Source organism: Python bivittatus, unplaced genomic scaffold (genome assembly GCF_059951505.1).
Source record: "Python bivittatus isolate LINGU-HERP-01145 unplaced genomic scaffold, Pbiv_v1 ctg000790_np1212, whole genome shotgun sequence".
Taxonomy (NCBI): domain Eukaryota; kingdom Metazoa; phylum Chordata; class Lepidosauria; order Squamata; family Pythonidae; genus Python; species Python bivittatus.
The window spans coordinates 5,465,323-5,490,611 of NW_028277110.1; the positions used below are offsets into that span (position 1 = coordinate 5,465,323).

The 25,289-nt window shown below is 40.4% G+C and overlaps 1 protein-coding gene across 1 annotated transcript in view; it reads right to left on the reverse strand.

Annotated features, from left to right (window-relative positions):
- Positions 1 to 282: 282 nt before the first annotated feature.
- Positions 283 to 25,289, reverse strand: part of ABCB7 (ATP binding cassette subfamily B member 7) — a 60,357-nt gene continuing 35,350 nt past the window's right edge. The window contains exons 7-16 of the mRNA XM_088129284.1: positions 23,461 to 23,549; positions 23,279 to 23,366; positions 18,809 to 18,983; positions 18,269 to 18,426; positions 17,635 to 17,798; positions 17,360 to 17,489; positions 16,034 to 16,205; positions 11,917 to 12,020; positions 10,606 to 10,713; positions 283 to 4,814 (exon numbers count right to left, since the gene is read on the reverse strand). Coding sequence (XP_087985410.1) covers positions 4,596 to 4,814; positions 10,606 to 10,713; positions 11,917 to 12,020; positions 16,034 to 16,205; positions 17,360 to 17,489; positions 17,635 to 17,798; positions 18,269 to 18,426; positions 18,809 to 18,983; positions 23,279 to 23,366; positions 23,461 to 23,549 — 1,407 coding nt within the window. The 3' untranslated portion in view covers positions 283 to 4,595. The remainder of the gene's footprint in view (positions 4,815 to 10,605; positions 10,714 to 11,916; positions 12,021 to 16,033; positions 16,206 to 17,359; positions 17,490 to 17,634; positions 17,799 to 18,268; positions 18,427 to 18,808; positions 18,984 to 23,278; positions 23,367 to 23,460; positions 23,550 to 25,289) is intronic.

Consider the following 25,289-nt stretch of genomic DNA (forward strand, 5'->3'; position numbering starts at 1 on the left):
TTTTCTATCTGTTCAGGAGAGATTTTTCATCGCCTACTGCTAAAGCTCAAAGTGCTACAATTTATTCTCATTTCACTGACATTACTGAATGCTGCACAAACAATGACTTTTAATCCAAGAATAATTCTAAGGCAGTTCCCTCTGGGTAGATGAGGCATGCTATTAAAATAATCAGGCCTTCTGTTCTGTGTAAGGAACTGGGGAAAATATTGGTTTGCTCTTGAAGTTGCTGATGAAGCTGTTATTAGAAAGAATAATTTCAAGAGGACACCCATTTCTATTCAAAAAGAAATACATCATTTATTCCGGTAATAATTATCTACACATATTAAACATGAATTATGATAAGAAGACTGCATAATGGACATTTTATATACAATACTTTTACTGTGGGGCTTTTGGATTTTTCTTGTCGTTGCTTGGAAATTGGTTATTTGCTCTGCCCGTGTTACGTCTTACACCGGCGAAGGGAATTAAAAGGTCTAAATACAATGTAAAACATCTGAATTTCAAAACAATTTCTGTTTGTACAATTAGCAATCCACTCCCCAAAATGTGCACTCAGGAATAAATGCCAAATGAATCTGCGGAGAAATATGAAATCATACATACAGCCAACAAGCTGGCTTGCCGTGTTGTTTCCTGCTATTCCATCTTGTTCTGTGTTCAGTGAATCTGTCCAGAAATTGTAAGATGGGACCTGCTAAGGCACTGCATAACTAAGACGTTATAAGAAATTGTGAGCAATCTTTAAATGAACTCTTCAGCTCAGCAAACACATATACAAGGACTGCTCAGGCGCTGGGCAATACCCAAGGTTCTCCATGGGAGGATGTCAAGGAGAGGCTTCAGCATCAGGCATTCTCGCTGGCAGAAAAAGACATTCGCTTGAATACAGGTTCTTCTTCACAACTCTAAGATAGCATCCACAACTATATTCTACCAATGAAAAGATGGTCATACTGAGTGAGAAATCCTTCCTCCAACATGATCCGTACTTCCTTGAGCTTCCGAATGGGCTCAACAGTTTTTATTTTGTATGACTTAAAAAACAGCAACTCTCTTGACTTGAACTATGGCAAAACGTCCTGCCACTGACTCAAGGCCTCAAGAGAACTGAATAGTTGACAGCTGTAACCAACGTCTATTAAGAGCTTCATCATATTTTAGGAAACAAAACTAGTGCACTCTTAGCATAAAGCCATTTTGCAACATTCAAGTACCGTACCAAAAGATAGTAGCCTAGAAAAAAGTCAAATTTCATTGCCTGTCAGCGAATCCAGATCAAAAGCTACCATGCCAAATATCAGGTCTGATATTATTAAACGAAATATTATGCTAATAAAATGTATTGAGTGTACATATTAAAAAAAACATACAAAGGCCATTGAAAAGGCTCCTGCTTCTTAGGTTTCTTTACCTCCTGGAGGGTTGTGCAGCCCGTTGGATTAGAGAACAAAAAGATGCCTTGGAACGTGCAAAGCCACTCATGTTACAGCTGTCGGTGAGTCTTTAAAGCAGCCACATCATCCTGGGATAAGACACAGCTTCTTTAGAGTTGTAGAGAAGGGAGACGTGAGGCCCCCACATGTTCCAAACCCCCTTTTTTGTGCTTGAATCTAAAGCACTACAGGTACCCTAAATCTCTGCCCTTTTCCTTTAGAACTTAATCAAAATAAAATTTTAAAAATCTTCATTTATTTTAAGTTAATAATTCAAGTAACAAGAATTTCTACTCTCCCTCCCCTACAAATATGCTCTCCCAAATACTTATTTTTTTTAAAAAAAAGTTGAGGTAATTAAAATTTATGGCTCCTTAGGATCAGGAGAGCAGAACAGAAAAAATGTATTTGTTGTAACTTTCAACAAATGTTTAAATCCAGGCCTTATAGCACATGCCCATCCCCAAAGGCCCTTCTTTTTTCCCACTATGCACTGGACCTTTCCTGTAGGAGAGGAATCCGTAAAGAGAATGAAAAATGAGAAAATAGCAATAAATGTGTCTGAACTGAAAATTCAGAATCAACTTAGTATGTGAGGTCAGTCTTAATTCATGACAGAAAAGTGCAACACGCATTGCATTTTACATTCCCATCAGCTGTAGAATAGATAGTGGCGTGAGACTGCTGCTTAACCTTGTCTTACAGGAATAAACTGTGACTTTATTTCACACCTGAACCCATCTAAGAGAGAAAAAAGTCTTTGGGGTAGATTTCCCTGCTCACTTCAGAAGGGACAAAAATGAGGCCTAGAACAGCAACTGAAAATTAGGAACAATTAATCTAAGAGGAAAACCGGGCCCCTTTAATGTTTTACAGAAATCTTTATTCCCCAAAGGCAAAACCTAAGGACACCACAGTATTGCTTGCTTTCTCTTTCCCCAGAACATACCTGCGGTGAAGTCACTTTGCTCAAAAGGTGCTCTGGATCTCAAACTGGTGTACTAAGGGGAGGCTGACTGGCCTGAAGTTGCTAGACCACTGTACAACACTGTACAAGGAACCCATCGCAGTTCAAATTTACCCAGCCCTGCCCCTCCAAAAATTGCATGGGGAAGATCACTACCCTTGACAGAGAAGATGTTCTCGCTCTAGTACAGGTGGAAAGTATTTATTTAAGTGACTACTGAACCCAGTTAATATATTACAAATCATGATGCTACGGAGCTCCATGTATGCACAGGCTACATGTACGCAGGATACCTTGTACATTTCATTGGAAAGACTCCCAATGAGGACAGCCATCTTAAGCCCTGAGCAGATGAAGTCTGGTCGAAGAGGCATTAGTGCTCCATGCAGGCACTGATGGTGCCTGGAGGAATATACCAGCCTCTTAAGACAGATGAGCATTTGAACCTTGTGTTGTCACTTTGGGAAAGAAAAATAAAAATTGAAAGCAGGACAAACTATACAGTCAATTCTTGGAATTCAATAATGTCTGGTTCTTTCCTCTACTCCTATAGTGGCACTATAGGAAAGAGAGCAGGAATGGCAGAAAGTGTTATCAGCAATTACCAACAAACGAAGATAGGACCTTGTTTACTAGCACCACAACTCTTTCCACTAATGCCGTCAAAGAGACATATCCAGTTGGAGAATGAATCCTCAATTCCAATTTTGAACTATCGCCATGCATTAGACGGGTTTGTTCTGCAAGGCACGCATAACAAGAAAGTTACTCATCTTTGTACTGAAATGCCTTTTTTTTTTTATTAATCTGCGCTCAGTCGTTACCGACTCTGCAGTGACTGCTTTGGACGAGTCCTTGCAGTTTTCAAGGCAATTGTTTTTCGGAAGTGGTTTGCCAGAGCCTCCTTCCTAGAGCAGAGCCCAGCTGGCGAGCGCAGGAGGTGGGGTTTCTGTTGCTTCGCGCCCTTTTCGGGCATGCACGGTTTTTCGCGCTTACTGGCAACTGCTCCCAACTCCCGTGCAAGCGCCCCCAGCATTTTTCCTCCCACCGGAGTGAGAGTCCCCATTTATCTACTCACGTGAGTTTTCGACCTGTTGGGTTGACAGGAACTGGGGAGGAAACAGGAGCTCACCCTGCTAACGCGAAGGCTGGACTCGAACCGCCGAAGCGTCAGCCATTTCTGGCCGGCAACTTTCAGCGTCATTAAGCCACTGCGCCACTGCGCCACCGCGTCCCCCTACTGAAATGCCTAATGGATAGTTATTTTTAATCAAGGTCAACTCACGTCAGTTTTCCAAACAATACATTTTCTTCATCAATACTTATTGACATAATTGGGCTCGAATGAAAGGTAGTCCAAACTGTGCCTGAGGAATGAAGACACTCTATACCTCGCTACAGAAACTCAACTTATTGGCAAGACAATAATTCTAACAATATTTGTATTGAATTATCATTAGAATTTAATAGAAACATTTCCTTGTGCCTTTCTGGGAATATTACAGAATTGAGGTGAATCAGCCTTTACTACTTTGCCTTGAAAGAGACACTGATCATTTTGAGATGCTCACTTTTGTTTTTAACACTGAGAATTTAGTCCTTGCAGAAATATGTACTTCTTGTGGGAAAAACCAGTAATGTTGAGGCAGAAATGTCTCTGCATTGCGTTACAAACCTGATGCCTCTTTTATAAAAGGATACAAATTCTATCAAACGCAACAACTAAAGAATATTAGCCGCATCCTTTTCCCCATGAATATATATACTTGATTTAATTGGCGTCTGTTAAAATCAATATATAAAAAACACCTTTAACTCTCCAGCAGTGAGGAACAGCATTAGAATGCAACATCTTAACAGTGAACATCAGACAATTTGATTCTGGCCAGATGAGAATAATTTCTGCCAAGTTACAAACAATTCCAGGCAGAGTGCATCTTGTCTGAGATTATTACCAAATATAAGTGTTAATGAGATATTCCAGGTCAATTTCAACCAATCCTCCTAGATCTCAGAAAGTTATCACTGACAAGCAGACATAAAATCCTTTGGCTACCAAGATCCAGTTTCATGGAGAAAAGTCTGTTAATGAAACCAAACAAAATCTCGGCACTGTTTACTTGGTTGAACGCAGCTCCAGTGCAAACTTTTGTTGGCATCAACTGGGGGTGGATTTGGACTCAGACTCAGCAGGAGCAATTCCCACAGCCCTTCACACTGTTGATTATTTCTTCTTGCAGTTTCTTCCTTTCCTCCTCTTTGGACATGTGATTGTTTCTCTCCTCCCATCTCTCACTGGTGCTTCTATTCATCATCCGGCTGCTCTGCGTGTGCCACATCTCATAGTAGAGACTGCTGGGACTGGTAAGCAGATCGATATGTTTGCCACGCTCTGCAACTTTCCCCTGTTTTAAAAAATCAGAAGTCCATGATCAAACAGCACTGCTTCTCTGGAACAAGGAGGCATCCGACCCATCTTATGAGAACACACGTGGAACACTCTGGGCTCAGTAGGAAAGGAGCAGCCCGTTAAGACTTAGGCTTGGATACTGGAAACAGCAGCGGGTTTCGAGCTAGAGGGCTGAAGCTCTCTCACTCCCAACCACAGTTTATTTCAGATCTTACTGCTCTAGGACAGGGCAGGAAACATATTTTTCTCTATCTTTTTCAGGATCTCACAATTGCAGAAGGTAGGGAGCTGGCAGCTTTGGGAAGGACAGGAATATTTGGTTCCTTTTTGCATTGTGGGATGGATGGGTGAGAAGTTTCATCAAAAATGCTCTCCCCTCCATTTTTTTTTTTTTTTTTTGGGCCACCAACTGTTGGTGGCACAATCTGGAAGATCGTCAAGAATTGCATAAATAGATCTTGGAAGCCTGAGCTACAGGTGAAGAGCTCTTGAAAGCCCAATATTTCAGGTGATGCTGCTAGTCCATCTAAATCTTCTCCAACCGGTGATCTCCAGATGGGTGGACTCCAACTCACAGAATTCTCAGCTATAGCCATGATAGCTAGGGAATTCTGGGAGTTGGAAGTTCATTTTTTGGAAGGGACAAAATTTGGGGAAGGCTGGTCCTTTGGGTTGGATTTTGCCTGCTACAACTGGTACATGTTTCCCAACATGTCAAGTGCATTTCCAGCCACCTACTATGCATCTCTTTTAAGTAGATACCAGGGATTTAACATGGTCTACCCACTTGCAAAAGCTGTGCTCAAGCACTGAGGGGAGGAAAAGAGAAGGTATTTTGTTAAGAAAAAGGAAGATGGTTACCAGATCCTGTTTCCAGAATGTTTGCCTATAATCCTTTCCAATGCCTCTCTTCTTATATCCCATAAACACTGTCACTATTCAGCCAGAGTTTAATTTACATGTGTAACAGCCAAGACTGTGGTGGACATGTGGTGGGTCTTCCCCATTCTTGACATGGAGGGATGGTGGGACTTTTCTTATGAGGATATGAGGAGAGGAGCCCTGGTCTTTCCTCTTGGTCCATGGACTTTCCATGCAGTATGGCAATGAGGAGAAAGGGTGTGGACCAACTGGTAGAGATTTGTTGGAAACTGGGGGTAGAAGTTGACACTGTTCTACTTTTAATCCAGGTATTTGTTAAAAACAGGCTACCTCACCCCAAATTAAAGAGGCCAATCATGGGAAAGATACCCTCATGATATCTCACCTGGTCCTTCATGGTTTCCAGATATAAAAACACACAAGTGTTATAGGTTGCCCAAGTAAATTCTGAAATGGGTGGGAATGGTTTTGGAACTTTTCTCTGCTTGAATAAAAACTGAATTGTGGCAGTTAAAATAACCCTCTAAATGTTGTTCCAGTCATTAATAACACTGCTTTGTTGGAAGGATACCAAAGCAGGAAGAAACAGACCAATCAACTGATAAGATGCTGGGCAAGATCAAGGAAGCAAGAAATGCATCAACTTCAGTAAGGCATATTAGGGATAAACAAACAATCTTGGAAAATACAGGAGGCATTTCCATACATCATTGAGATGGGGGTTCTCAGAATGTCCCTAATTCTTGCCACCTGGGCTGAGTTGCTCCCTTATCATCTCTTGGTTGTTTATGGATAACTTTCCTTTCATTAATCTCACAGCCTCTCCACATTTTCTCACACAAGGTCGACCAACCTGAACTATTAGCTTATTGTTTTTGAAATTTTCTATACTGCCTTTTCAAAATGGCTGAGTGGTGTACAATCTACCAGAAGCCACCAGAATTGTAAACCCTAAAATAGTTTTCACAGAGGAATTGATCTAAAGGGATTTGCCAGAGCAGTGGGAAATAATGCAGTTGCCATATATATATATTAAGAAAGCAACAAATGACCAACTCAAAATGCCAGATTCTTGTTAGAGGAAAGAGGAGGGAGATGGAGAGACATTCCAAAAGCCTTTTAAAACTTTCATGAATGATTTGAATTAAGAGTTTGTTATCTCTGGCTATTCCAATGTCTGGAGGTTACAATGACATCAGAAGCAGAGTTTTGATTTAAACTTCTGATTTATAATTGAAGCTTGCAGCCTCGCAACATCTGTTGGATGAACACAGTGGTAAATCAACGGGACTCTTAGTCATATTATACACATTTCTCTTTTGCTTTCAATCTTTTTTTTTTAAATCAAGCTCACAATAGGTCACTCTAATTTACTATTCATTGGGTTTAAAAAAAAAAAGGATGTGTTTGAAGCAGACAGCATGCCTTTCCAGCAGTTTTAGAGGAACAGAAAGCTTCCTATCCAGCAATGAAACTGGACAGATTGTCACCATTGTGTGTGTGTGTATAAATCAACTACTGATTCAGACTTTTCGTTGTACCCAAAACTGCAAATATTTACATTGTGCTGGGAAGAGGCCATATAATAGTTCAGTTTCTTCACCTTGTTCCCTAATTTATTTTAACGTTTTCTTCTCATCTTCCTTTTGCTGGGCTGGTTTGCAACAGTGTGAGCTAGCAGTTTTCTAAGTCGCCAGCATTTTATGAGCTAGTTGGGAGCCAGGCATGCATCAAGCCACCTCATTGAGATCATCACAAAATCTCTACTTCATAAGCGCTCACAGAGGCAAGACATTTAAGGGGTCCTAAGCATTCTCTGGCATTTCATTATTGCTAATGAGCCAGCTCAATTGGGCCTTTTAAAAAATCCAGTAACAATATAATATTTCCTTATTAGGCCAATACCTTACAATTGTTAAATTTCGTTTGTACAATGGACATGGAAAATACAAATGTAAAATCATGGAGGTGGCCAGAGGAACAGTGTTTTAGAAAGGATGGGTCAGAGGCAGCTTCACTAAGGGTACTTTAAAAACTAGCATTTGCATCAATAGGCAGGAGGCAGGCGTCCTAATTCATTTCTGTCTCTTCTCAAAATGAGACAACCCTCGTTTCGGTTGTACCTTGTTCAGTGGGTGCCAACATGGTCTCTGAATTAAAGGAACAGAGACTTGCATTGTTGTCATTTTCAACAAAAGAGGTTTATGAACACAGTTATGGAACTTCCTATGTACACGAAGTCTTAGCATTCCCACAACAGTATTCAGCTCCTCCCTGTCAGGGAACATTTCCCGCTTGGATCTGCTGGGATGCTACAGAAGCCTTGCGCTGCTGAGAGTCCCAATAATTCTAGGACGTTCTTACTCTCGAAGTTTCTACAAGCCAGCCAGCATGTAGGGAGACGATAGGCAAGAGGCTTCGTAGCATTTAAGTAAATAACTGTTTTATGCTTTCAGACCAGTGACAGGAATACCAAATACATAAAATATACAAGGAGATGACAAATGAATCCACAATTAAATTTTGTTGGAAGTTATTAGCCAGCACACAGAATTTAAATACTTTGCACGTAATAAAAGGCTGTTCTTTTGATAAAAGGTAAGAAACATAACCATCAGCTGAATGCCCAGGAAGTGGATAAGCAAAATCAAGCAATATCATTATAAAAAACTCAAGGAAGAAGAATATGGCCAACCCTTCCAATGGTTTCAGAGCCAAGAGGGAAAGGGCCAGTTCCATTATTAAAAGGAACACTTCTGAATCTACTGTCCAAAAAAGCAGAAGGCAGGGCCTGAGAAGATCTCCTGGAAAATATTTTCTTCTGTTTGGGGCACCGTTAAAACAGTAACCCAGGCTGGTTCCTACCTGGGTTCAGCCTTCAAGGGTTGAGATTTTCAGAACTCCGCCAAAATAATTTTGATAGCCTTCACAGAGACTAGAAACTCTGGTGAAAGACCAGATGACAGCAGTTTCCCTCAGCCTTCAGCCACCTCAACGGAAAAGCATCAGTAAATACAAAAAGCACCAGCCACCTGGGAGGAATATGAACTTGAACCTAAGTGTATATGTAATATATGAACACACCCAATGATGGCTTGGCATGATGGCTAAGGTGTAGCATGCTATGGCTTAGCGTGATGTGGGGCCTCAAGCTTTGTGTCTTTTAAAATTATTTTTAAAACGTTTACCACTTTTCCTCTTTAATGATAATCGTTGCAACACAATTTCTAGCTTTTCTCCTTGCTTGAGCCCAAAGTCACACTTGCTGCCCCTTTCTGATTTACTAATGTTGTTAAAATGAGGAAGTGAGAGAGGCAGAAACACTGGGACCCTGTTTTATAATGTGAAAATCTTTGCCCAGAAGACTCTGGCCGCTCCATTTTTTTTATGCCTGCATTTAGACTGATTTAGCCTGAAAGTGCACACAGGTATGAAGCAATAGCGGTGGCACACTGGTGGTGATAGGCAGGGAGAATTGGACTCCCAAGGCTTCACGTGGAGGGTGGCATCAGAAGACCTTTATTACAGTTATTGACCAGAGAAGGACACCAGACCAGAGAAGAGCAGAATAATTCAGTGGACGTAACTGATTTTTATTTTTGGTTAGCTTGGCTTGAGCACCTTTTCATCATAAATACATTAAAGAAATAATACACACATAAATTAATGGGGCAAAGTCTTAAATCAATCAAAGCATTAAAGCTATGCTAAAGAGAACCTGTTATATTTGAGGGCAAGCACTAATGGATCTATGGAAGGCAATCTGACCCACTCATCCTTAAGCATCTTTTCTCATTATCTAAAGCCCATTGCCATCTTGGTTTCCAGGGAGATCCGAGCAAGGAAGCCACAGGGGGAATGATTTAAGTGTGGGTGACACCTGACCTGGAATGTCCTTCAACCAGGGGCAGCTTCTTTTACAACACGACTCCAACTGGCATCAGTCATACTGTTTCATAGTTAAAGAAAAGTCACATTGATCTCCTGTATGTTATAATGTTCCCCAGATTTACTGGTTTGGATTTTTAGCTGCTGATAATTTATTGGGCACTATTAGGATTGTGTTTAATTAACTATACTGAACTGTGCTATTTTGTTTCTTACAAGAAGTGCTTACAACAAAACACAGCTAAAGCACTTTTTTCTGTGTTTCAGCCAACCACGCCCTTTTTCAAGGATGCTCCTCCCCTGAGGTTCTCTACCTACCACCTCCTCTTGACCATTCTCTGGTCACTGAACTTGCTCAAGTCCCCCTGTACTTGTGTAAATCTTGAATTGTTACTCATGGGTTGTGTAGCTTTCACTGGTACTCTAAGTTTGTTATTGGACTGTTAGCCACCTGTGGCATTTATGTGAAAAGGTGGGATAGGACAAATAGACATTAATGAAAAATTCTAGAGGCATAGCCAGTAACAACACAGAATGGTGTATCAAACCTACTGTTTAATAAAGGAAGCACCTGACCCCAAATAAATGTTCATAGGGTCAGGATCTAACTATCTACTTTTTCTTTCTTTTTAAAGGAAACATAATGTAGGTATGTGAAATATGTACCCCAGATTCCTGGTACAATAAAACCATACCAGATACACATTAGGGATCTAGCATAATAAGAACACAAAATCACTAGAACTTGAAAAGTGTATTATGCTCCTACCATCACTAAGCCACCAGGGAAACTAATTAATGATAATCCACTTCAAAACCCAACATGTTGTTCCCTCAATCCATCTGTCCTTCTCTGTCACACACTCCACATACAAATATGCACCCACACATCCATAACATTCCAGTATTTCAAGTCAAAAGCTTTTTAGGGAAAGGTGGCACTGGGAAATTCTGTAGCTGCAAATGACATTTGCAAGATTACCAAAGTTTCTTCCCATCAGAAAGGTGGGTCTCACCTGATCCAGGACAATTATTTCATCAGCATCAACCACTGTTGACAACCTGTGTGCGATGAAGATGGATGTTCTGTGTCTGACAATGTCCCTCATGGCATTCAAGATGTTCTGAAAGATTAAAGATAGGTGCAAGGAGGGGGAAAACTCATCTTAAAATAGATTAGCAAATGAGAATGATTTAATCACACATAGAAACAAGCTGCTAGCAATTCCAATGTCATAAACAGAGAAAAAAGTGGCAATTTAATGCATGAAAGTACATGCTATGACAACCTCCAATATCCCACAAAAAAGAGATTCCTTCTTTGTGAAGTCTCGACGTCCCAGGGGAAAAGTGAGAGGGAACTTTGGTTTCTAAACAGGAAAAATGTGCATGTTCCAACAGTGATTTATTTTTCGCTTCCTTTATAATATAGCAAGGCATAGACAAATTTTGCTTTCCCTTAAATACCCTTCTGATTGCTTGTTGCACACTTTGGGGAAAAGGAGTCATATTTTACTAGCTGCTTTTAAAGTGCAGCTGTGTTGTGTAAACATTCAACTTCATTTGACAACCTCATAATAAATATAGCAAAATGAACGGCAACAAACAAGTAGAATAAATAAGCTCGCTAAAAATTCTTATCATGATCAGTGAATGGAATCCAAGGAGGTTTTTCCTGACAGGTGCATCTGTATCCTTCCACACTTTAGAAATGACACCGTGCATCAAGCATCAGCAGTCAGACCATCTTATGATCAGAGGTCAACTGGTATGTCAAGTAACCTGACACAGGCAGACATGGTGAGCTTCTGCTGCAGACAAGAAGACTTGTTAGGGAAGTTGCCAGTGGTGCAGGCATCTCTGTATAAGATTATGAAGTTGCCACAGTGATGTCATGACATCTGTATCACAACACCCTGATGCTTTACAGCCCTACCTGTGAATGTAATTTGGTGCCAAGTGAAAGAATTATCCAGAGTCAGTTTTGCATCCCAGGAAAGATGCAGCAACAATGAGCATTCTATGGTTCTATGGCTCACATGCAAACATAATTTAGAGGACCAATTTTTATGAATATTAAGTGGCAACCAACTGCTTTCCTTCAAATTAAGACTTCACCTCTTAGAGTGAACAGGTCAAGCGATTCCAACTGCTCTACTTAATGCTTGTGAGTATTGTGCTATAATTTGTTCAGAAGTGGATTCATTTCTCCATCCAACTCTAGAAAAGCCAGTTCTCCCACTGTTCCACATTTGATCTCTGGGAACCTGGGATAACAGAATGCAGGGCTGTAATAAAGATGCAGGGGGTAGAGAAGGCCAGCCTACCTCTTCTGTAATGGAATCTAAAGATGAAGTTGCTTCATCATAGAGAATAATGGGAGGATTCTTCAAGATTGCCCTGGCTATTGCAATCCTCTGCTTTTCACCTCCTAAAAAAGAAAAGACACACACATGGACAGTCAGTGATAACGGTTTTTGCCTGGAATGACATTTGAAATGAAGGAAACTAGAGAGCCATTGTGGTGGAGTGGAGTTTTCTTAGAGAAAAGGGGGAATATAAATCTAACAAATAAATAAAACGATGGGCAACTTTTCTCATATTCTCTACACTCACCAGTGACGTTATCTTTGCTTCTACAACTCCTATCAAAACTCCAGACCATTATTTAGAGCCTCTCTACCTCATCTGACTCCAACTGCTATGAATTCTGATGTTGAGGTAAAACATTCATTTCTCATTAAAAAAAAAAAAACACTCAAACAGTGCAGCGCATTTTAAAAAAAAACAGCTATGAAACACTTCACAACCTGCCCTTCCAAAAACTCAGGACAGAAAGAAAAAACTGCCCCCACTCACAGATCTCGCCTGAAATGGCTCCAGCTTGCACCAACAGAAACTACAACAAAACCCAGAAGAACTTAGACCATTCGCACGTGGATCAACTCTGAGAGTATCACTTTGACCCCCAAAGATTTTGGTGCCTCGGCAGGTTCTCCAATATCAAAGACACTATTTGCTTCCATTTGCTAAGGCATAATTAGGGCCATTCTTCTAGGCCACCATGTTGCTGCATTATTGCATTATTGCATTTTTAGATGTACTGCCTGTCTTTAAAAATTTAAAGTCCATTTCAGATTTTGGAGGTCCCGAAAATAATTAATGGTTATATATACATCTGCCTTCTTGTGTTACATGCCAAAGATTTGACAAGCCTTCCATTTTAATGCTTTCATATTCCTGGTGATGTGCCCTTCTAACTAACACTGACTTGTTTTAGCAAGCCACTTTAGGAGGATAATAATCTCATTTCACTTTGAGCCTTAAGTGGCTGTCCTGAAGCTGAGCAATAAACAGAAATTGAACTATTCACCCAAGATGTGATTTCTGCTTCTCACTCTCTTCATAAAATGCCTACCCTGAAGTGTATTGTATTGGCTATTGCCAGTATTTATAGAAGTAATGGTTCCATAATGCAAGGTCTTGTCTCAGGTCTTCTTCCCAACCCATTTCAAAGACCACCCATGTCAATCTCAGGATAAATGTGAGAAGGATTTCTTCAGCTTGTTACTGAATCACAGTGCGGGTCTTGGAACAGTGTGGGACGAGCACCATTTCAGATCCAATAGAATTACAAAGCCTTTCCGCTTAAGAAACAACATGAATTCTGTGCATATAGCTACAGCTGCTTATACACTGTAAAACGACCATAAGCTGCAGCATCCCAGAATACACACATGCATTCAAAAACATTAGTGCAAAAGGGTCTCCTATGATAGTCACAGGATAGACACTTTTCCATAACAGGCCAAAGGTAGCCGTCTTGCACCAAAGTCAGCAAGTATATTAAATAAAAAAAAGGTCACAGCTATTACTGACCGTGATATGTCCAAAAAAGTTGCATAGTATTTATAAAGTCAAGAAAAACCAGGTGTTAAATATACTCCTAAAAAATCATTAGAACATTTCTTGACAATGCATTTCCAATAGCATGATAAAATAAAGGGAGAGGATTTCACCATCTGTAACGTTTACAATGGTTATTGCATATACTTGAGAAAAACAGGTTTCATTTCTACTATAGTGACCTTCCTGCAAACCGTCTCTCCATAAGTCAATGCTATAATTAAAAGTATAGCATTTGATTAAGAACAAATGGCCATTTCTTAAACTGAGTTACTGTGCGGCTGCAATTTCCAATTTAGAAACTAAAAGTCCAGCAAGAAATGAGAAGGACATTTACCCTAATAAATGCTGAGCCTATATACACAATGCATTATATAAATTATGAACAAATACATTCCTCTCCCCTTCCTTAGGTTTAACACTTAGAAAAGTATCAAAACCGACCATAAACAGATTTTCAATGGAGATCACGATCACAGATGTAACTATCCTGAAAGACTTTGGCACGTAACTCCTTGCCTAATACCAGGACGTTTCCCAGGTCACAGTCTCTAAGATAAACAGCTTAGCAAAACCCAGGGTCTTCTGACTCTAGCTATCAGGCATCTGGTGCCAACATCTACACTTTTTCTCAGCTTGTTCCTGTCACAAAGAGAGTGTTAGTGCTAATGCAGAAATGGGAATCTGCACCCCACCAAATGCTGCTGAGTTACAATTCTCAGAAGTCCTAGCCAACATGGAGAGTAGTGATGGAGAGTAGGGACTGTAGTTCATTTGGAGGACAAGATTTCCTATCTATCATCCAAGGCTTCATTGAGTGACGAGCTACATAGACCGGGGCAATATCCTTAGGAATTACAGACTGCCCCGGTCTATGTAGCTCGTCACTCAATGAAGCTCGTCACTCAATGAATTACAGATATTTTAAAATATCCTTAAGAGATATTTTAAAAACGCAACACATTTCAAAATGAAATAGTTTCCATTTAACCAGTGACCGCATGTTAGTGGAAGCTGCTGTTCCTTTTACAGGGAAGGGCTAACCATGTGAATATGAAGTCAGTTCCATGAAATATGCAGCATTTGATTCCGATGTTTCCTCCCATAGCTGTAACTGTACTGTGTAGGATGGAATCTGTTTTTCCGAACAGAACCTTCAACAGTTGGCACTGGATGGGAGTTACAATGTAGTCTTCTATAGTGTACAAACATACAGGTTGTCGGGCTCCAGTTCATCTGTGGAGTCATAGAGCTATACATGCTCCCAATAAATAACAATAAACACTTCTGTTTGTTTCTTCCTCCTACCTATCATTCCATACTAAACAGATTCACGGTGATACAAATTAAATATGATTCTTGTAGCACTGTATAGCATCTGCTTAAATAGTGGTTTTTCCCTTCTCTTGATCATATATTTAAGCCTTAGTGCCAAAGAATCTTAGAGTCTATTATCCCATAACAAAAATATTTTTTCTATAACACGGAACATTGATGCTTCTTTTGTGCTACCGAAGAATCTCACAAGGAAAATTAAACAGGATTACCATAAGTGTTCTCCATCACCATCGCCCTCATCCCCCTAAGCTAAATGCTTCCATTAAATATGCACATTTGCATCCAGCAAAGAGGCATATGTCAACCTTTAAACAGTTCGGACATCTCCAGCTACCGATTTTGATTCATATCAGGTGCGTCATGGAAAATCTTTACAAACTTCCTGAAGCAGATGCATGGACCGCAAGTTTCATGCAATCCCCCAGCAACCCAGAGACAACGGGTCATTTTTTAAGGGGGAAAAGTAGCAAAGATGAATGGTTGAGTACTAATTTTACTGTTTTACTACTTAACCCAGTCCAAACAGGCCTCTGAGATTTTGGGGGGTGGACAGAGGATTTAAGGAACAAGCTTTTTACCCCTCAACTCCCCCCCGCCCATAAACCCCCCCCCAGACTTTGGCCCATCCACTTGTGACTGACACCTTGCTGCTCTGTTTAAGCAAAATTAAACCAGAGTAAAGGATGGGATTAACAGCCTCCCACCAGACTCTCAAGAGTCCATGTTTCCAGGTTTGGACATTACTGTACTCATAGCTATTATGATACCATGTCTGGATGGTATCCTATGACATTGTGATGAGTCCTTATGGCCTTGGAGACATAATAATAATGATGATGATGCAATCACTGGCTACAAGAGAGCTTTGTATTCCTGCTAAAAAAGCACGCTTCTTAAATCCATGCAGCTGCCATTAATTACCTCCATCTAATCAAATACTTATTTGGCCATCATATTGGGGAGGAAGGTATGAAGAGCATACCAACCCTCGACTCCTGATAATAAAGCTTTCTAAGCAGCTTCTAAAGTAGCGTAAGACCGGCTGCTGGGTGACCATTTAATATTAAACTTGGCATTTATCTGCCTGCCGAGAAAGGTCATGTTACTAACAGCTGTGGGAAAGCATAAGTTGTGCACCAAGCCTGAGGCAAGAAAGGAAAAGTGCAGGTGTGGAGACCAGTGGCCCATTGATTTACTTACCTGACAGCTTCAGACCTCGCTCGCCTACTTGTGTGTTGTACCCATTGGGCATTCTGAGAATAGCATCATGAATTCCTGCTAGCTTTGCCACAGCATAGATGTCTTCTGCAGAGGCATTGATATTGCCATACTGGAGGTTGTAGAAGATGGTATTGTGGAAGAGAACAGCATCCTAAGATACGTGCAAACAAAACACTGCTTCTTAAATACCAAATGCTGATTGACAATACAAAGGACCTTTACAAAGTCAACAGAAAGTTGGCTAGAATAGAGCTCCTGGGGCATTTTGATGAGAGGTCAAAGATGCTGCCGCAAGGTCATTCTAACCCAAGCTAGAGGGGCTGGTAGGAAGAATGGGAAGAAATGGTCACCATAATTTCATCATTAATAGGATTAACTTTACTCACAAAACAGCCTGGAAAGCCTATATGGCAGGAATAGGCTACCTAGTACCTACACATCTTTCAGATTTAAACTCCCAAGGACCCTAACTGGCATGCCCAATGGCAAGAGAGTGTAAGGAGCAACAAAACAAACCTGAAGGGCAAGTTTGCTCAGCCCCATTATAGAGTGATCTGGGATAGCTTTATTCAAATATTATTACATTTTCAGGTTCCTGAAATTATGAGAACTCTGCCCTTATTTTTTAATGCCCGCAGGCTACCTTTCTATTTCCAAAATCAAAATGGCTAAAATAATAACACACATATTGCCTCCAACAGGACAGCCCTGTGGGAAAAGCATCCTATATATGGGGCCAAAGACAAGACAATGGTGCCTCAAGAGATCCCAGGCCTAAGCCATGGCTCTGTCCCCAACACTTCTCTGTTTTGTTTTCCTTTCTGAATATTTCTTATTATTGAAATAACAGAATACAAAAGAGAGTGAGAAACATTTCAAAGATAGTCCAATGTCAAGTGTCACCTAACCTGAGCATTGTTAAGATATGATTGTTTCTCTAGAGAGATAAAGGTGCAGTTTTACATTTTGCCACCTTATATCTTCCTTTCTTTAAAAGAATCTAAAAACCAAAAGTCAGGTGGGACAGAAAGCTTGGTGAACACCAAGCTAAAGTGTGTAATGATGTTTTAATGCTCCCAGGTATCCCAAGTATCCATCCTTATTTCATTGTATATTGATTTAATTAAATAATTAAACCGCAAATCAAGCAGGCCGCCAACATGTGGTCCTGTCCACCTGGTGCAGCTTTCTCTCTGCACTCCAGCCAACATTTCACCCGCTTTGCCACCCCAGTGTTCCCATTATGCCATCAGTCTCCGGGCCTGCAACGTTAGGTTGACTTCCATGGCAGGAAAAGGACCATACCTGGGGCACAACTCCTAAAGCCTTCCGCAGGCTCTCCAAACTGACATTCTGTATATTCTTGCCAGAGATATAAATCCCTCCCTTCTGAGGTTCATAGAAGCGAAATAATAATCTTACAATTGTGCTTTTCCTAAAAAAAAAAAAAAAAAAAAAAAGGAGACTTGGGATTAGAACATTTTTCCTGGATGGCACCTTTCAAAACCCCCACATCTTTATCGCCACATCAAGAAGGAAATCAATCAATGATGCAGAATTTTGCGCATCCGCTTACCCACCCTGACCCACTGCCTCCTACAATGGCCACTTTTCTTCCTGCAGGGACTTCAAAAGACACGCCACTGAGGACTTTCTGCCCCTCAAGGTATTCAAAATGCACGTTATCAAAGACGATGGTAGCAGTCTGTGGTGTGATCTGCAGGGGTGGAGCCAGTTCTTTATCCTATTAAGAGAAGAGTGCTGCTTTACACACTGCCCAGAAGGTATGTTAAAGAGCTTAACAAGCTAAACAATAGACCTAATTGAAAACGAGGCACAAGCAAATGCCCAAAAGAGGTAAAAAACTAGCAGTTTCAGCTACAGGTAAATTTCTTTCTTTCTTTCTCCCCTCTTCTTTAAAGCTCAATAATTTTTTCCAGAATGGTCTAGCTCCAAGGCAGCATTTTGCACAATCAATTCTGCATCATTAATTAAAATGACAGAATAAAATTTCAATGCACAGGGCACACTTATATATAAAATGCAGAGATGACAAATATCCCCTTGCTATTTTTTCAAAACCAGTTTCAGAAATACCACATTAAATGAAGGATCTTCACTAACTGCTCAAATATTGCCACAAAAAGGTCCCAATTCGTTTTAAACTAGCACGCATGGCAAGTGTTTAAGGAAGATTTTACAGACAATACTCACTTTGATTTTAGTGTCTACGTTAAGCAGCGTAAACAATACGTTCATGTCTATGAGCGCCTGCCTCGTCTCTCTATATACCGTTCCCAGGAAGTTGAGGGGCAAGGAAAGCTGGAACAGCAATCCATTCACCATGACCAGGTCACCAACAGTTAAGTTACCTTCATGACAAAGAAAATGTAGAGGAGCAATAAGGCAGCTTTTGGGCCACGTAGCTCAATTTTTCAAAATAAGCTGCAGCCAGCTATTATACACCCAACTCAAATTTATATTCAGCATATATTCATATTAAAGCTGAAGTCAGCTGACAGCCACATGTTTAGATCACACTATTATAACAATCAGCAGAGAACAGAGGGGGGGACCTGCCATCCCCCACATGCTGCAAAACCCACAGCCAGCTGCGATTGCTGGAACATCTGGAGGGCCACCACAAATACAGGACACGCATTTGAAGAGAGCAAAGGAAAAAATCAGGGAGGAGGAGTGCAAGTGAAACATGAGTTTAATGCAAAGAACTAGGGTTGGACACGGAAGAGGTACCTGCAAGAATTCCCTTGCTAGCCAGCACCATGACGGCTGTTAATCCGATGCTGAATATAGCACTCTGTCCAAAATTAAGCAGAGCCAACGTGGAGGTAGTTTTCAGTGAGGCATTTTCGTAGGTCTTCAAAAACCCATCATACCGTTGGGCTTCATAAATTTCATTATTGAAGTACTAGGTAGAGGGAAAAAAGATTGCACTGGTTCACCTCCTTAGGAAAATCCTGGGTATTTTATGATTTAGGATACAATTATCTGTGTGTTCTATGAATCAGCACTATCAGTTCACTGTTGGACCAACCACTGAACATGCTCTGCCGCACCAAGACATACCATGTTTCATACTTTCTTACTGGCCAACTGCTATTCAGCTACAGATGCGGCTTTTTCCTCCTAATGTCACATTCTCTTATAACCTTTATCCATTCCTCATCCACAGCACTGAAAGGGCCACGCAAGGGTGCCACTTTATCCTGACAACAGGCTTTGTGTGTGGTTTAGGCTGACTGTCCCAGAGTTAACCACTGAATTTCCTAGCTGAGTAGGGATTCAGATCTGGATAATCCTACTTCCAGCTGCACCCAGCAAACATTGATGGTGTTGTTACAGTCTGCTCAGCAAGCTGAGTAGTAAGCTTTTGAAATCCTTGTGAAATAAGAAAAATAAGAAAAGCCATGTATCTGCCTAATGAATTACTGCCTGATGTAAAAACATTTCCTGCAGTGGTGAGGTAGGCAACATTGTTTGAAATGGTTTGCTGGCTCTCTTTGTCAGTGTATTTGTTTAAGTGAGCATTATAGAAGGGCACCAGGTAGGGAGAGCAATGTAAAGGATTCAGTTATACCAATAGATAGAAAAATCTACACAGGTTGCTGATTAAGTTTCACATAAAGTGACCCTGTGATCCATCTCAGTATTTCCCAAGACATTTCTGTAGACACATACAAAACCCACAAAAAATTGCTGAATAAGTTTTCACTGTGAGCGCTGCAACATTTTTCCGGACATGCAGATCAACGTCTCTGCTGTGTCTCTGTAGCAGCAATATGAAACAAAGCAAGCTATTTCTGAAAGCTGGTGGAGATCATGCTACCTTGAGAACAGACAAGGGAATCCGACAGAGTGACTGGTTTTGTTTTGAGAAACCAGTAGGATTTCCATCAGCTAGCCCCCTCCCCCTTTTAATATAATTTTTATTGAAAAAAATTGAACAAGATAAAAGCAATACAAACATTAGAAAAGAAACAAAGAAAATAAAGAAAACTGAATAACTAAGAAAGAAAGTAGAAATAGAAAAGAAAAAGATAAGATCTTTTTGACAGTGGTTATAAATGCATTTATATTTCACCCTCTCTAAGGTTCCTTCATAATTTGCTTTCTAAAAGCTACCCTAATTGTCAAACCCATAAATCATTTTTTTTTCTTTTTTCAGCATAAAGTCCATAAAGGGTTTCCAGTCACTAATAAATATAATAGTTGATCTTTCTCTAAGCAAACAGGTTAATTTTGCCAGTTTTGCCATCTCTGCTAATTCCATCTTCTTCACCAACCATTCCTCCATTGTGGGTATATCACAGTCTTTCTATTTTTGTGCATATAGTAGTCTCACAACAGTGATCATATAAAAAAACTAGTTTTCCATGGCTCTTTTCTAGTTGTCTGTCCATTAATTCCAACAAGAAAAGTTCTGCTTTCAGTTGAATCTTAGTCTTTAAAATTCTTTGTATCAGTATACAGTGGGGCAAAAAAGTATTTAGTCAGCCACCAATTGTGCAGGTTCTCCCACTTAAAAAGATGAGAGAGGCCTGTAATTTTCCTCATAGGTATACCTCAACTATGAGAGACAAAATGGGGAAAAAAATCCAGAAAATCACATTGTCTGATTTTTAAAGAATTTATTTGCAAATCATGGTGGAAAATAAGTATTTGGTCAATATCAAAAGTTCATCTCAATACTTTGTTATATATCCTTTGTTGGCAATGACAGAGGTCAAACATTTTCTGTAAGTCTTCACAAGGTTTTCACACACTGTTGCTGGCATTTTGGCCCATTCCTCCATGCAGATCTCCTCTAGAGCAGTGATGTTTTGGGGCTGTCGCTGGGCAACATGGACTTTCAACTCCCTCCAAAGGTTTTCCATGGGGTTGAGATCTGGAGACTGGCTAGGCCACTCCAGGACCTTGAAATGCTTCTTACGAAGCCACTCCTTCATTGCCCGGGCGGTGTGTTTGGGATCATTGTCATGCTGAAAGACCCAGCCACGTTTCATCTTCAATGCCCTTGCTGATGGAAGGAGGTGTTCACTCAAAATCTCACGATACATGGCCCCATTCATTCTTTCCTTTACACGGATCAATCGTCCTGGTCCCTTTGCAGAAAAACAGCCCCAAAGCATGATGTTTCCACCCCCATGCTTCACAGTAGGTATGGTGTTCTTTGGATGCAACTCAGCATTCTCTCTCCTCCAAACACGACGAGTTGAGTTTAGACCAAAACATTCTACTTTGGTTTCATCTGACCATATGACATTCTCCCAATCCTCTTCTGGATCATCCAAATGCTCTCTAGCAAACTTCAGACGGGCCCAGACATGTACTGGCTTAAGCAGGGGGACACATCTGGCACTGCAGGATTTGAGTCCCTGGCGGCGTAGTGTGTTACTGATGGTAGCCTTTGTTACTTTGGTCCCAGCTCTCTGCAGGTCATTCACTAGGTCCCCCCGTGTGGTTCTGGGATTTTTGCTCACCATTCTTGTGATCATTTTGACCCCACGGGCTGAGATCTTGCGTGGAGCCCCAGATCAAGGGAGATTATCAGTGGTCTTGTATGTCTTCCATTTTCTAATTGTTGCTCCAACAGTTGATTTCTTCACACCAAGCTGCTTGCCTATTGCAGATTCAGTCTTCCCAGCCTGGCACAGGTCTACAATTTTGTTTCTGGTGTCCTTCGACAGCTCTTTGGTCTTGGCCATAGTGGAGTTTGGAGTGTGACTGTTTGAGGTTGTGGACAGGTGTCTTTTATACTGATAACAAGGTCAAACAGGTGCCATTACTACAGGTAACGAGTGGAGGACAGAGGAGCTTCTTAAAGAAGTAGTTACAGGTCTGTGAGAGCCAGACATCTTGCTTGTTTGTAGGTGACCAAATACTTATTTTCCACCATGATTTGCAAATAAATTTAAAAATCAGACAATGTGATTTTCTGGATTTTTTCCCCCATTTTGTCTCTCATAGTTGAGGTATACCTATGATGAAAATTACAGGCCTCTCTCATCTTTTTAAGTGGGAGAACTTGCACAATTGGTGGCTGACTAAATACTTTTTTGCCCCACTGTATGTATTTGAACCCAAAGTTTTCTGGCCTTTTTTACAAGTCCACCAGGCATGCCCAAAATGACCCTTTGTGTTGCCCACATTTTCAACATAAATTTGAAATACCCTTATACATTCTGGCTAATTGTTCTGGAGTCATACACCAATGGTACATCATGTTACAGAAATTCTCTTTTAACGTTTAATGTAAATTAACCACATATTTTCCTACTGTTCCATCAGTATATTGTGTCCACAGTTCTTAGCTCATTTTATCGTACACTCTTTCACTTGTTCATCCTCCATTTCAAATTTCAGCACAGTTCAAATTTCAGCAAGAGTTCATACATTTTGGCAATTATATGTTCAACATTTATACATAATTCAACTTCAAATTGTCTTTTGTTGCTCAATTCCAAATGTCCTGTTATCTATCTTGAATCTTTCTTTTAGTTGTGGATATAAAAACCGTTGCAAACTAAATCCTCCTGCAGCCAACTGTTCTTTTGATTTCATCTTATATTTTCTCCATGTTGTCCTAACAACTCTCCACAGGTTAACCATTTCTCTTTACCTGCTGTTACTTTCCTATAAAATGCTTCTTGTGCTGAAACCCCTAAAGGCATTTTTGGGCACAGTCTGGGTTTATATCTATTCCATGTTCTCAATATGGCACTTCTGACATAGTGATTTTTAAAATCTAAATTAACCTTAACTTTATCGTACCACAGAAAACCATGCCATTCACATCAGCTAACATCTTAAAATGTTTTGCCCACCAAAGCTTGGGCTCGGAGCTTGCATTTTTGCTATCAGTTAAGCAGGGACTAATAAACTGCTATATAGCTGGTCAAACACGCTTAAGCAAACTTTTCACTGAAAAAAACACCTGGCTCCTTTAAGAAGCAAATCAAGAGGGAAAGTATGAAAGGAGAAGCAGCACTCTTATGTTAAATACAGGTAATCAACAGATTATGGCCAAAGTATGTGAAAATTCTTTTGCCTACTTAGGCTAAGATTAATCCTTCCAGTCATTACTTCTAACAGAAAGGAACAAATAAATGTTCTTTTTGAATAAAGGGTGAAAAAGACATTAATTGATAATAAGGTCTATCCGAGTAATGACAATATGAAAAGTTAAAAATGTTAATGGCTTACCTTCACAGTTTCATAATTCAGCAGAGAGTCAATTGCAGCATTACCTGCATCATTATCTGCTTTATTCATTTCAATCCTAAATTTAGTTCTGCAAGACAAAAGGTTGGCAGAGAGTGTTTTTCCCATCCAGTTCCACCAGTCACTCAAATCTCATCAAAGTCCTCAGAGGAGAAATGTCTTACCTCCACTGTGTAATTCCTATGGTGAACATTGCGTATGCTCCTAAGGTCCCCAAGGTTACGAGTGCAAAGTGTGCACCACATTTATAATACTGCAGGGAAAGGGGGGGGGGGAAAGGATTCCTATCATTTTGGTTATAACATCAGTATAAACACAACTCTCTGGACAAGACATACATAACAAGAGGAATTATTCTCTACAAGCCAAACAGAAGTGCAGGAGAAAGATTACAGTAAAGGCAGTTTAGCTCCTTGACACCAGATACACTAGGAGCAGCTCTACAAGGGCGCAGACTCTAGATACAAACACCCAACTTATGCATTTGAGCTGCTGCATTTACCATGGAGAAGGGGAAAGAATCTTTATATACAAGAGATGTGTTCTCAACTTGAAATGAATGGAAATATTTAATGGAATCCTGGAGTTCTGACTCAAGGAAGAGATGGGCAGATTACCAGATTTGTCAGGAAATAAGCTGCAATGAATCCAACTCTACACAAGGCCCAATCATGTGATTATATTTTATGCCCACAGAAGTGAGTCCCAGATTCTCATGCTGTAACCTTACTAATTTTCCAAAGCAGTATTTGCTATTCTGCTGAAAGTTTTGAGGATGGTCCAACCTGGCATGACCTCAACATTGATGGATGATAGCTTCTGGGGACAAGGAATGGCTTTTTACCCTAAGCAGTAATGTAAGGAAACAAACACAGGGCATCTTAAACTGATACTTTCTACCATTTGTGGGTTCTTGGCATTTGCCTTCTGGGGAAACAGCTGTGAGAGATTCCCACTTTAAGCTCCAACTAGAAAAGAGTGTGTTTACTTTTTACAATGCAAACCCCACCCATTCAAATGAAAGATACTAATTCTGTTGCTATTAACTCAAAAGAATACAGTGTTTGACTTTGGGATGGATTTCATACCCTGTCCTTACATTCCTGTTTGAGATTGGGCACAGAACTTGGGGATCTTTTGCTTGAAAGCATGGCTGATTTGAAGCAGGAGAAGGATTATGCATGTGCTCTTAAACTTCAACCTGGTTCAAATGCTGTAAAATATTGGGAACGCCAGATGGAAAGCATGGAATAGAAAAGTAGCATCTGGACCATTATGACCATACTGACAGCTAGCCTTCTTGGCAATGATCGGTGTGAGCTTTTCTCCCTCTTAGCTTACACTCATGTGCTGCACTACTAAAAAGTAGAAGCTATCAACAATGGGTGTTTTTTTTTTTTGAGAAGCGTGGAGATATTCTACCTGTTAGGATCTTCCAGCCACTGTACAGTAAACATGGAGCATTTTGTAATGTATGGAAGAAGGCTGTGCAAAGCATTAGAAAGGAGCCTTTTGCGAAACACAACAGGGCAAGCAAAGCACTTATCCTCCAAGCATTAAAAACAACTGTCTCTTCTGTAAGGCTCAGCATGGTTGCCCTAAAGGCTTTCTCCAGCTGTTTCTGCATGGCCATGTCTGTTGGACAGAACTTTTGCTTTGCCAAATGCCCCTTTCAAATATTTTGCATGAGCCTGATACCAACGGAGCTCACGGGCGTCTCAGTTGTAGAAAATACCCTTTTAAAAATAAATGTAGAAGCAGATCCACAACTAAAGAGATGTTTTGAAACAGAGATCTGGTACTTCTTTTGGAATCAAATTAAGTTCCGCTGTCGGTATTCAACCAATTAGCTTGCTTACCATACCAGCCTATTGAGCCAGCATCACATTCAGATGGTAAGTTCAGTGGATGCTACCATTTACAGAGCAACAGCCATGGGCATCCAGTGGGGATGGGCCACCTTTCTTTGCCTGTATTTCCATACGAATGACAG